Source organism: Gavia stellata, chromosome 30 (genome assembly GCF_030936135.1).
Source record: "Gavia stellata isolate bGavSte3 chromosome 30, bGavSte3.hap2, whole genome shotgun sequence".
NCBI classification, from domain to species: Eukaryota; Metazoa; Chordata; class Aves; order Gaviiformes; family Gaviidae; genus Gavia; species Gavia stellata.
The window spans coordinates 3,626,661-3,639,343 of NC_082623.1; the positions used below are offsets into that span (position 1 = coordinate 3,626,661).

A 12,683-nucleotide genomic window follows, 5' to 3' on the forward strand; every position below is an offset into this window, starting at 1 on the left:
CACGGGGAGAGGCCACGGGGCTCTGCTGGAAACGAGCATGGTTTAGCCCTTCCCATGGGGCAGCGAACGGGGAGAGGCAATGCGCTGATTCTCATTCTCCCTGTGCGAGACCTGACATGCATGCGAATCTCTTGTGCCTCTTCAGTGGCTGAACAGCGATTACACTGCACAGGGCTCTTCAAGCAGAACAAAATTCATAGTCAACTAAATAAACCATTAAATCAGTGGGGAGAGGGGCAGGGTGGAGGGAAACCTCAATAAAAATGCTGTTTGGCAAGTGCAATGATTTTAGTTAACCGAAGCACCATCAGGAGGTTCTTACATGAGGCTAGTCGCATCCCTGGCACCTCTCAGCACCTGTGCCCCAGCTCCTTCTCTGAACTAGCTGATGGAAAAGAATTTCCATCACTGGCTTCAGTCATTAGGCCCATGCATGCACGCTCTTGTACACAGGCACGCACTTCGGGGGAACTAGGGTCACTTAAAAACAACCAAACAAAACTGATCAAAGCTTTCATTCCTATGGCTCTACCACAAAATGTCAGATTGACAGCAACTCGGTGGTGTCCCTTTATATTTTTGGCGCAGGCAGACACTGCAGGGGGGTGGATCATGACTATTTAGTGCACTGCCCTAGATGGAGCTGTGAAGCAGCTGGGGAAGGGCTGGATAGAGGTAGCGTCTCAGCGCCGCATTCCCGAGATTAGATTAGAGCTCAGCAGAGTGGCCAGGCCAGTGAAAGCTAAAGGCTGCAGGAAAGATGGGACCCTAGCCATCAAGAGCTTCCAAAAATAAAGAGAAGTGGGTCAGAGGGACTGAAGAGGGGCTGGAATGCTTCTTTAAAGTAGAAGGGTAAGAAGGAAACAAGCTGTCACTCATTAAGAGAGGATTCCCATCCCCAAAAACACTGCCTGAAATGTCAAAGGTGAGAGTAATTGGACGGGGGAGTTGGAATTTGAGCATAGTTACCATGCAAGAGGAAAAACTGGCCCTCCAGGAAAGTATTTGAAGCTTAAAAATAAATAAAATTCTGCACCATGAAAATGAATGATACATGTTCCATGGATAGGATGTCTTGGAACTTGTCAAATCCTTGATTGCGCTGTTGTCACAATACTCTCCATGCCAGCTGTGTCAGTCATCAAATAAACAACTTCTCATCACTAGCAAACAGTGTGGGAGTAAAAGGGGGGGGGGGTGCTCTATCCCCAGAATGACTGCATTTCAATGGTGTTACTAATGAAAAGCTACAAAGGATATTATAGCACAGAAAGGCAGGATGTTGTTAGCAAGGGGGCTTGAAAGACCAGCCAGAACAAATTATCTATGATAATATATTATTTATGATCTCTGATAATAAATTATCTGCCCAATGGCACAAATTTATTTCACTTTGTGATAGCGCAGACCCCTCTAAAGCTGTAAAGAGCTGACTATAACAGTATCACAAAGACTGAGTTTGGCCTGAAAGCAGGTATTCACACCTATTTGATTTCTACGGAATACAGTTTATCCTCCTCAACCCAAGAGCAGGTTTTCCACTAAGTACAGACTGAATACTCAATCAAATATAGCTTAATATTTCATATTTATTCAAATCTTGATGATGGTGGGTTCTGAACGAAGTGCAGAACCCAAGATACTGGAGATTTGATTTCCAATATGCTTTGGCTAAGACATGAATTCTGCACAGCTACACATTTTCCATTTACTTTCACCCTCATGGCATAGCAGGATTAGCCTCTGAGAAAAATCTTACTCAGGTTTTCATTAGGCTTGGCTCACATGGGATTTATACAAAGTTTAAATTATTTAAATGTAGAGTGAGAAATTGGAAGAATTTCACATAATCCTGAAAGAAAAAAAAAAAAAAAGACACAATGCCCCCCAACCCAAACATAAAACCCTCTTTTTAGACCTCATGTGAAAGCTACATTACCCCTGAGTATCCTCCTAAGTTACCAAAGCCTCTTCAAGAAACCTGCTTGATATAGTGCCAAGCAAACCAAACATCCCGAACTGGCGTCAATAAAATCTTTATAGTCTTTCTCGTTTCTCTTTGTATGACAGGCAGATTCCACACCCACCCAGTTCAGGCAAATCCCAGTAAGTAACTTACCAGAACGTCTCCAGTACTCTGTCCTTGGCACACTGCTGACACCAGTCCCAGTTATTACTGCATAACCACACACACTTCACTCTCATCACACCTCCACCACAGGCTCTCATCTGTCCGATTCTTTGGCTCCAGTGCAATCACTCATTCAACATCTGCATCCTCCACTGCAGCAAAGGGGAAAGAAAGAAAGAAATACTGCAAGAATCGCTACGCCCAGGAGTTTTCAAATGCTTACTCTTACCTAGCTATGTTATCGCTTCCAGTATGCTGGGCACTTTTCAAACATTCAGGCAACAGAGAGAAAAAATACAGACCGATGGGCAGATGCTCAGGGCATGCACTTGGAAGTGCCCTGCACCAAAAATACTGCCTCACTGTGAATTACAAGGCTGACTTTGAAACATCTGGGAGAAGGTTCTGATTTGCATTTACATGAGTATGGTCTGACACCAACTTCAACAAGCAGGATTTCACCCTGTTCAGCTCTTGTTTTCAGTGTCCCTGCATGGATAAGCAGGGTGGAAGAAAAGTTAGGTCTCCTGCTGTCATGTTCCAGGTGGCCCATGAGGCCAAATCCACCACCAACGGGGGGTTTTCAGCAAACTAAATGGGGACTGCCCCTTTCCCCTCTTGCCTGAGCCAAAACAGCGGTCCTTCAAGGTCAGCAATATAACAAATTGGCAAAAGAAGATAGATGGAGAAGCTGCCAGCTCTGCATCTTGCCAGCTATCTGTCACACTAATGGATAAATAGATACTTATGCTTCCAGGATTTTCCATCCGTTGCTTAACCCGCCCACAGTGAAGTCGTCACTTAATTTTAAATTAAAAGGGGAGCAGGGGGGATTGTTAAAAAGACCTAGAGAAAGCAAGGGAAGGAGGTGACATCTGAGAGCCCTGGGTCATCCTACCCCATCCAGCCTCTATCATTGCTGCTTTGTTCCGTATTTAGCTCCTGACAACTGTGCCTAGTGCAGGAACTCCCAGCTCTGTTTTTCCTTCCTCCCTCCGCTGTCTCCTCTCCCTTAGAGCTCTCAGAAATTGCTCTTTCTTTTTACCAGTGGCCATAACTTAATACCCCTATACTCAAGAAGATGGCAGAAAAGCAGGAGGAGCCCAGCAACACACAGAATGGTGAACCTGACAACACAGAAGAAGGTGAGGAAAAAAAGAAGAAGAAGTTGAAGCGGGAAGACCTGCCACCATTTGAAATTGTGACAGGGTAAGAGGTTTAGATATAAATATGAGGGTGCAAGAGAACGAAGTGGGGATATTCAAAGGTCTCTGCCTCAGCTCGTATGTTGGGTAATGAAAGATGGCATCTTCAGCCAGTGCACTTCTGAGTATTCTTAAATGGTTTAAGTATGGCTTTCATTATTGTGGGATTTTGTTAAAAGTTTCACCGAGTTTTATAGAGAATGGATTCACACCAGGCAGGCAGATGAATGTTTTATACAAGCACGTCTGTTTCTATAGTGTTAACTGATTCCCTTACGGTTCAAGTAGTCCCACTGACTGTAATGGGATCACTTGCCTGATGATATTGGGATGGAAGGTATTGGCCCTTGATGAGCACTGAATATTGATTTCTTGGTGTGATCAATGGCTCTTGTCTGAAAGTTTCTCTATCTGTGGATTAGGAAAAATACCCCTGCTATGGCTGATTTGCTTTATGGACCTAAGGGATAGATTTTTCAAGGGAGCTAAAAGTCCACATTTTCAAGGGCTCCACACCCACAGCTAGAACTTGACTTTCAAAGAAGCCTAACTCCCAGAAAGGCACCAAAACAATAAGCAGTTTTCAAGACAGCAAAGCAGCAAGCAGCTCCTTTTGCTCCAGTGAGCCTGGCCTTTGAAAAAGGCAGATATAACAGAGATCTACTAGGAAGCTGAACTCTGTCAGACATAATTGACAGCTGCAACTAGGAAAACAACTCTGTAATCTGCTATCTCTAAGCATTTCAAAATGCTCATTGTAGTAGTAGCAAGATGCCCTATGTCGTTCTTCCCTCTGGTCTCCCTTAGCAGTCACCAAGGCAGTGTTCCCAGCGCATAAACCAAAACCATGATTTATTCCAGCTGCTTGAATGTAAAGCTCAGGCCAGACTCTTAAAATCCCACTTGGAATCCTTCTGCCTGTGACATGGTCACTGGTAAGAAAAATTCTGCAAAGAAAATTTGGCTGGCATTTCTGAAAACAATGCATGAAGCAGCACAGCCTATGTCTGATCTCACACAAAGGGGTTACATCTCTGCACAGGGGTGACAAAAACATTTTCTTCTTAAAATATGTCTGCACTGAAAATCACTTCTTGGGCTGGGGTTGTTCACAGCCTTTAGTCTCTGTCAAACACAATCATGGAAATAATACGTGTCTGCTAGAGCAGTGACTTTTAATAAAAGCACATCCCTCTGCTAGGAACTGAGCTAAGACACTAAAAATTGTTTATAATAAACCATTGGACCAACGACACATACGGTAACAACTTCTAGAAACTTAAGACGTGTACTAAAATGAATCTCAATGAGGAAATTAGATTTGTCAGCCTTAGAGCACTCAACTTGCAATTAGAAATTGCTAAGGAATTGGGCAGTGTCTTCAAACTTCCTTGCTAATCCCAACGACCTGGATAGAAATTGATGTGCTAATCATGGATGAAAAATACTTTCTTAGTGTCATCCTGCAGTGAAATTATTTGATGAAATGACAAGGGTGTTGCAGAACTTGACAGGACTTTCCACTCTGGAAAGGCAGCAGCAAGAATGCGAGGGGTGACGTGTGGTTGCAAAAAGGGATAACAATAGGAAAACTTAACCTGCTGAGGCTTAGGAGTGAGCTGTGCTGCTGGAACTGCACTGGGGCAGAGGTACTAGAGTAAAAGCGGCAGGTGATGCAAGGAAGCCTCAAGTTAAAGTCTGTGCTATGATCTACATATGTTAAGCTGGTACCAGCTGATTTTCACATTCTATACACTGATAGCAAGCAAGACAGGAGTTTAAGTTTCTGAAATGAAAGTACTCAGACATTTGGTGAGGGACCATAGAGCTGTCAGCATGCGAGTATTTATACGGTCCTCATCACAATACTATTTGGAAAGTGCTTATAAATATCTGGTGAGTTCCTGTAGGAATCATGACCAAATCTCCTCTGATTATTAGTTTATGACTAATACGCTGGCTACTAAAGGTGAGAATGAGGAAGTAAAGCAGAAATCCTAAAGGACCCTGAAAGAGGTACAGAAAAATCCAGCAATTTTTACTTTCATTTTAAGAAGTACCCTGTGAGTTTAAACTGTGCCTCAACCTCATATGATCACTGTTTGGATTTTTCTAATTATTTACAAATTTTCAGCCAATAAAGCCAGTTATGTGAATTATGAGAAAACACATAACTGCAACTGTGGAAGCACTTAAATTCAATTACACTGCATGTCAGTTTTAGCCCTTGGATTAGGGGCATCTTAAGACACAGAGTCAAGTTTTCAAGCTGTTGCTTATAGCTCTAAGGAGTCTGGCTTACCCAGAAAATACTGGGAACCTAATCACTCTGTTTAAGAATATTAACACCTTTTTTGTCAACATTTGGCTCAACACAGTCATGGATAAATATAAGCCCCATCTGTGTACGTTTCATGACATTTAAGTAGACACTTTTATTTACACTTTCCTCAGTGTGTAAATGAGGCTACTTCTAGCAGTGATAAATCCTTGGTTCCTGTTACAGTTGATCATTACAGACTTTCTGTAATCAATGAACCCAGCAGGAGTGTGTTTCTTTACGAATAGTTGTCAAAGAGCAAGCAAAAGGGCACTGTTTTATCAGCTCAAATAACTTAAGACCATAGTAGAAATAGTCATTGAACAAATATTTAAATCTAAAGAATATGTCCTACTAGTTTACAGCATCTTTTAGAGAATCCTGCATTTTTATTCTCTCATTAGACATTCTAATTCACTTCTCCTACCCAGCGTGCAACAGCACTGGGATCATGCTGGGCAGCTGCTGTATTCCTCCAGCCTACCTTATTTCAGCAAACTTAAAAGCACATTATCTGTTCAGTCCAGTACCATTCTTAGAGATTGAGGTTTCTGCCTCAATGGATCAATTAGGGATAATATTAACATTTGTACACCACCCCTCATTCAAACATGGGGAAATAGGCTTGCCAAGAATTATTCATTTACTCAGGAACAGTCAGGAAGCTATTCAAAGCTAGACCTGAGTTTCCAAAGAAGTTGGCTTAGTTTTTTTGTAGTAGTTGACACAGCTATTTCAGGGTTGTATTTTGATGCTCAGTTGTTTGGAAATTAATCTATCCAAATAAACAATACAATTACAATACTTCACTTTGCAATAAATTATGAGGGTCATCTGCCAAGCATGCTGTAACTCAAAGGTAAGATTATGCAGCATACGGCATTTAAGTATGTATGCAGTCTTATGGCACGTACGGTTTGTTCTTGCCCATTCTTTCACTGCTGAATCACTCGCTACGGGGCTTTCCAATTACTCAGAGGACCAGAGACACCTTGCCCAAATGCCCACTGCTTGGAAGAGTCACATAGCAAGGACTCAGCTAAGGCCTGTTAGGACAGATGTTTACAATTCACACTTGTGCTGAAACATCCTCCCTGCTCTGGTTTACATGGGATTAAGCAGATTCTTTCTAACTAGCACACACAGCTCGTTGGTTGCCTATGTATCCATGACCAGCAAATTTTCCAAGCTCTCCACCAGCTATTTACAGACTTGGAAAATGCCCTCGGCTTTGTTTATATTCTTTATCGGAAACTTACTAATTAAACTGATGCATATTCCACATAGCTAGAAGAACAGATTTAGGTGAACATCCCAGATAATCTTAGATGCCAAGATGATAAGCAATAAAATCCATCTAGAAGGCCTGACTAAATACACCTCTGAGTCAACACATCCTGGAACAGATCACTGCTGTTTCAACAGTTCATCAAAACCTACAGACCCAATCTCATCACTGATGTAACCGCTGTGCAGTCAAGAGAGTTAAATCAGGAATGAACTCCCATGTGACTCTGATGTGCTACATTTAAATACATGATGTTATCTTAAAACAACTTATTGTAGCCTCACAAACTTAGCTCAGGAAGAAGGCAATGGGTAGCTTATGTCAGACCCAACATAGCTGGACTTCAAAGAATCATTAATTAAAGAATTATTAAATCATTAACCAAAGAACCATTCATTATCTAGGATATAAAGCAGGAAAAGCAGTATTCTCAGAAGCACGTGGGGTTTTTTTGCCTCAAAGAACAAGAGAAAGGAGTTCCGGGAATAAGAGGCGCTATGCTAAATTAGAGTCTGATAACAGTCTTTAATAAAAATCAGTAGCAGTCTTTCAATTCATCTTAAAGAAAATGAGACTCGCTCCAACAGGTAACTTTAAGTCATCTAACATAAGGGAACAGAAGTCAAAATGCTACGAAAGGGAAGTTAAAGCAGTCTTTCTGGGTACTTTAGAACTTGTGCAGCCAGCGCAAGTTTCCCTTATCCAGGCTTGTGCAAACTCCAATGCAAATGAGAGAACCATAGACCAAATCATACCAAAACAGCATGATTTATTTGCTCATTAATCAAAATGCTTCCCATCCCTCATTAATACACTGCCAGCTAAAACAGTAACAGCATGGAAGGCTCCCAAACAGGCTTTTCTACTGTTTAAGTCCTGTCTTGTGCAGCTCTCATCGAAGCATAATTGAACAATGTTAAGGGTTTAATTATATCATTTAAGAAGCAGCTGAAAACCTGCTTCTAGCAAAATTTCTAAAGCCAAACTCATACTCTAAACTTCCACTGCCACAAATCAATGATATGTGAAAAGAATTATGGTGCTTCTTCGACTGACAGCAATAGTAGATATTCCCAGTGTAGATGCAATTCTATGAACAAAATTGTTCCGACTCGTACATCTTGTTGCATTTGGAAGACTAATGATCTTCCTCTCTCAGTACAAAGTACAACTGCGCCAACGTAACCACATCAACTCCCACAGCATTTCGTTGGTATAGTACACTGATATTCCCAGTGAAGTTGTTCATCTGTAAAATCATGCTGCTGGGAAATCCAAAACAGAAGTGGGAACTATAACTCAGGCCTTCTGCTGCAAATCTGTGTAGCAGGCCCAAATGGACCCTGGATACTACTGTAGTATCATAAAAAATTAAATAGAGAGGGTGTTCTTTTGAGTTTTAACTTTCTCAAAAGCCAAAAATGCCACAGGACTTTGTCAGCAAGAAAATTCCTGGCTGCATTAAGACAAGTCTGAAATACACACATACCAAAGAGAAATTTCTGAAACTTTGTAAGTGGAATTAAACATTTATGGAAAATTGTATTTAAACTTTTAAAATAACACAGCTAAAGAGCTTGACAATAGCTATGATTTACTTTATGTATTTAGACAGGATACTATTTCCAAATCTTATCTAAGCAAAAAGCCATTTGCTTACAGTACGTAATGTAATATTTGCAGCCAGGTATTAAATGAAGAACTCCTAAGTGCCTGTTCCGTGGTCCTTCTGCTCAGACATTCCCGTTCCAATCCCTCCGATTTGCATAGAATATCATGCTATTTGGGGTGCTTCATGCAGTCCTAGCAAAACCTTATCCATTGCACTCTACAGGAACTCTATAGGACATCCACTGATTTTAAAAGGCATCAGATGCAGCTCTTCATGAACAGTCCTTATTCCTGACCTGCACCCATCCCACATTTTCACTGTGGCCCATACCGGCATTTCCCACCAGCAAACTGACAGTACGTCCACTTGTGGTCCCCGCATTACTAAGCAAGTGTAACATACTGATTTTGATTCTCTTTGCTCTTTTCCATACCCTTCACTTCCACTGTCTCTGGAGACATGTTGTGAGATGTTGCATCACAAATTGTTCTTTCCTCTCAGCAGAACGACACTTTGCCACTTACTCCTGCAGCCTCCTTCCTCTCCCCAATTAAGATTTCCAAGGGTCTGAGAATCTCTCCTGACCTTTGCTCAGTGTACTCCCTGGAGAGGCCTGACATTATAATCTGACTATAGATGAGACAGGGATGAATAAAACACTTACTGTTTTACAAAGATTCATTATTGCCTCACTGGCAATATCAAGGTTATAGGTGCACCTAAAGCTCAGATTAGAGGAGTATAACATGCCAGAAGATTACTAGCGTGTAATAAATGAAATGTTGTGCTACTACTTTTCATTATTTCACTTTGGCTACTCTGTGGAGTCTTTACTCCCATCCTTTGTAGCATTTAGCAGGTCACAAGGCGTGTTGTCAGCAATACCTTTTTCATCCTTCCACTTAACACCCTTCAAGTACTAGTTCTTGTACTGATGTACTCCACAGTTAGATGCTACGGGGGGCAATCAGGAAAGCCTGGTACTCCATTAGAAAGTAGCAGGTACTATGAGATGATGCAGCTTTCCTTGTTCACCTCTTCAGTCAGCAATGCATAAAAGCTATACACAGTATTTTAAGGGACTAATTTTAACTTCCCTAAATAAGAGCAGACTAGCTTATTTGGGTGAAAGAGGACTGCAAACACATTACTCACTGCGATGATTCACTTTGGATTATGCTCATTTAGAAACCCAGAATGGAAGAGGTGCACAACATTAAAAAAAAGTATCTGAAGCTTATCAGTAGTATCCATGAGACAGCAATCAAATTTCAGTGGGAAATACACTTTTTTCATAGCGAAGTGAGATTTGATCTCGGATACTGTATTAAACCAAAGTCACAACATAATTCTACTGAATATTAGTATTCAACTGACACTGGAAGAGCAAAACTACAACACTTAAAAACTGCAACTAGCCAGTCACGCTTGCCTCTACTCAGAGGAAATCCAGACTGCAAAAGCACTGGGGATAAAACACTGATTAGCAATGCCAGAGTTATTATCCTAACGATTTAGGACAACAGATCCTGCAGATTAATATTGCAACACCACACTGAAAGAACTATATTAATGGCCTAGAAAACTGTAGAAGAACAGTTCAGCCTACTGGTGTATTAAGAGTGGGAAAAGGCCAATTGCTGTCCCTCCTTACCAACAGTAAATATCATAGTCTCAAGAAATACATTTCAGAAGCAAGTTCCTCTTCAAATACCTCAATGTAGATACCAGAAATTCGCAGTACAAGTTTGTTAAAATGAAGTGAAAAACACTAGGTAGTGAGAACAGGCCTGGAAGCCTCACCACACAGCAAAACTAGCTGAATTTCTTGTAATTTTTAATGTATTTTTTTATCCTCCTATTAAAAGGCATCTCCTTTTAATACACAAAGAAATACAGCCATTATAGTGCAGCGACTTGTCCAAGACCACACAGGAACTAAACCAATGCTATAACCCTTTATTATCTGCCTCTGAGATGCTTCTCTCCTCTCTACTCTTTATAGGGAGCGCCTCCCAGCCATATTTTTCAAATTCCAGTTCAGGAACGTGGAATACAGCTCAGGCAGGAACAAAACCTTCCTGTGTTATGTTGTCGAGACCCAAGGCAAAGAGTCAGTGACTTCTCGGGGTTACCTGGAAGACGAGCATGCAGCTGCCCACGCAGAAATGGCTTTCTTCAACACAATTTTACCGAAGTGTGAATCAAGCCTCCGCTACAACATCACCTGGTACGTCTCCTCCAGTCCCTGTGTGACCTGTGCCGATCGGATAACCGAGACCCTAAAGAAGAACAAGAACCTGCGTCTGACAATCATGGTAGGGCGCCTCTTCATGTGGGAAGAACCAGAAATGCAGGCTGCCCTGAAAAAAATGAAGTCAGCTGGCTGCAAGCTGAGGATTATGAAGCCTCAAGACTTTGAGTATGTCTGGCAGAACTTTGTGGAACAGGAGGAAGGAGAGGAAGCAAAGGCTTTCGTGCCATGGGAGGACATTCAAGAGAACTTCCAGTATTATGAGGAAAAGTTGGCTGAGATTTTGCACTGAAGCTCACGTGAGTGAGGATTTCCACTTGGTCACCTAGCTCCTTGTATTAGTATTACAGACTCCTCTTTTTTCTTCAGGTTTTTCAAAGGGTACCCCAGAGCCAATTTCAGTTACTGTTACTCTCGTATGTACCTGGCTCGGTTTGCCTGTACCTGAATATTGAAAATAATCCCAGGCAGCAACTCAGCCCTTCAAGGGTAGTAACACTACAGTGAGCTCCTCCACAGGAGACACGTAAGTGATTTAGAGCTTCCCCCCCCCCACCCCCCCGAGTAAACACCTCCAGGAATAAAGAATAAAACGGTACTAGGGTCACTAGATGCAACAAGAATACCTCATTGTTCCCTACATGTATGATATTCAGGACACATGTGGAAACAGTGAGAGGAGTGCAGAGAAAAGGGGATTTCCCCCAACCCCCGAAGTCTAGCCCTCTATAACACAAAGTAACTGTGATTTCCTTTAGCAGTTACCATTGCAGAATTCCCTTCTTTCTTCTTTTTAAGGGATACTAAAGATTCACCTATTTAAGCCATAAAACACAAAAGCATTTGAAGCTTCTAACACATCTCTCTTTTGCCTTCCCCAGGACCAATTCAGAAAAGATCTATGAAGAGAGATGAGACAGACTTGGACATCTGGGACACTCCTGCTTTCCAAAGCTTTGATTCCAGCAGGATGGAGTAGAAACTTCTGGAAGACAAGGCCCTGATGGACTACAAATACATATACAACACAGATCTTTGGTGTCTGGGATTTTTTTTTTTGGTTTATTTTGTTCCTCCCCGCCCTGCCCCAAACAAACCCATGCTGCCTCTGCTGGTAGGAAAAAAGAAGGCAACATACTGTGTGGTTAAAGTCTTGAATGGATTGCAGTGGACCTACAGGAAAGTCTGCAGGCCTCACGTACTGGGACTACTTTACAAGGAAAGATCTTAGAACAAAGCTGCCAATTAGAGAAATGCATTTAGAAAGTAAATACTTCATAAATGTTGAAAAGAAAGGGATTTAACATGAAAAAAAGGTTTTCTTCCTCTGTCCTCCTCAATAATTAAGAGCTGTGATTTAAATTAGGAGTGACTGGTCTATTCCAAATTATGATGGAGCCCTAAGTACTTGATTTCAAATACATCAAACACCTTCTCCCCTTATTCAATGATGTTTGTGATATAAAACTGGGAAAAGCAAACTGAAATAAAATTGGAAATCACTGCAAAAACCTACAGCACTGTTTATTCCTTCTTCTCTATTTGCAAGAGGTCCTAAATTTAATCTGACAAGTGAGACATCCTGGGACACCCACGTATGAAATACTTCATCGCTGAAGTGCAGCATGATGAGAAGGGAGAATTACTGTATGCCAAAAAAATTTCAAGAGTATGTACAAGTGTTGGAGACAGAGAAAGAGAGAGAATATGGGCATATTACTCTCCATGTAAAACAAGGGTCACAGGGATGCTCATCAGCTAAGAAACTGAGTCAGGTAGGGTTTGTTCTTCCCATCAGTTCTTCATATTGGTTTCTCCAGCACCGTCACAAGCTGGAACTGTATTAGACACACACACACACAAAACTGCTGAC

General features: G+C 41.5%; 1 protein-coding gene across 1 annotated transcript; it reads left to right on the forward strand.

Moving 5' to 3' along the window:
• Window positions 1–2,962: 2,962 nt before the first annotated feature.
• On the forward strand, window positions 2,963–12,325 carry APOBEC2 (apolipoprotein B mRNA editing enzyme catalytic subunit 2). The gene is made up of 3 exons (XM_009818346.2): window positions 2,963–3,340; window positions 10,562–11,109; window positions 11,692–12,325. The coding sequence occupies exons 1-2, from the start codon at window positions 3,213–3,215 to the stop codon at window positions 11,100–11,102; spliced, it is 669 nt and encodes a 222-aa protein (XP_009816648.1). The 5' UTR covers window positions 2,963–3,212; the 3' UTR covers window positions 11,103–11,109; window positions 11,692–12,325.
• Window positions 12,326–12,683: the final 358 nt, after the last annotated feature.

What these genes read in the sequence shown, in the direction of transcription:
- APOBEC2 (XM_009818346.2), top strand. Translation starts at nt 3,213, where the DNA reads ATGGCAGAAAAGCAGGAGGAGCCCAGCAACACACAGAATGGTGAACCT. An exon ending in CCATTTGAAATTGTGACAGG is followed by an intron (nt 3,341 to 10,561) that starts GTAAGAGGTTTA and finishes TACTCTTTATAG; the next exon opens with GGAGCGCCTCCCAGCCATAT.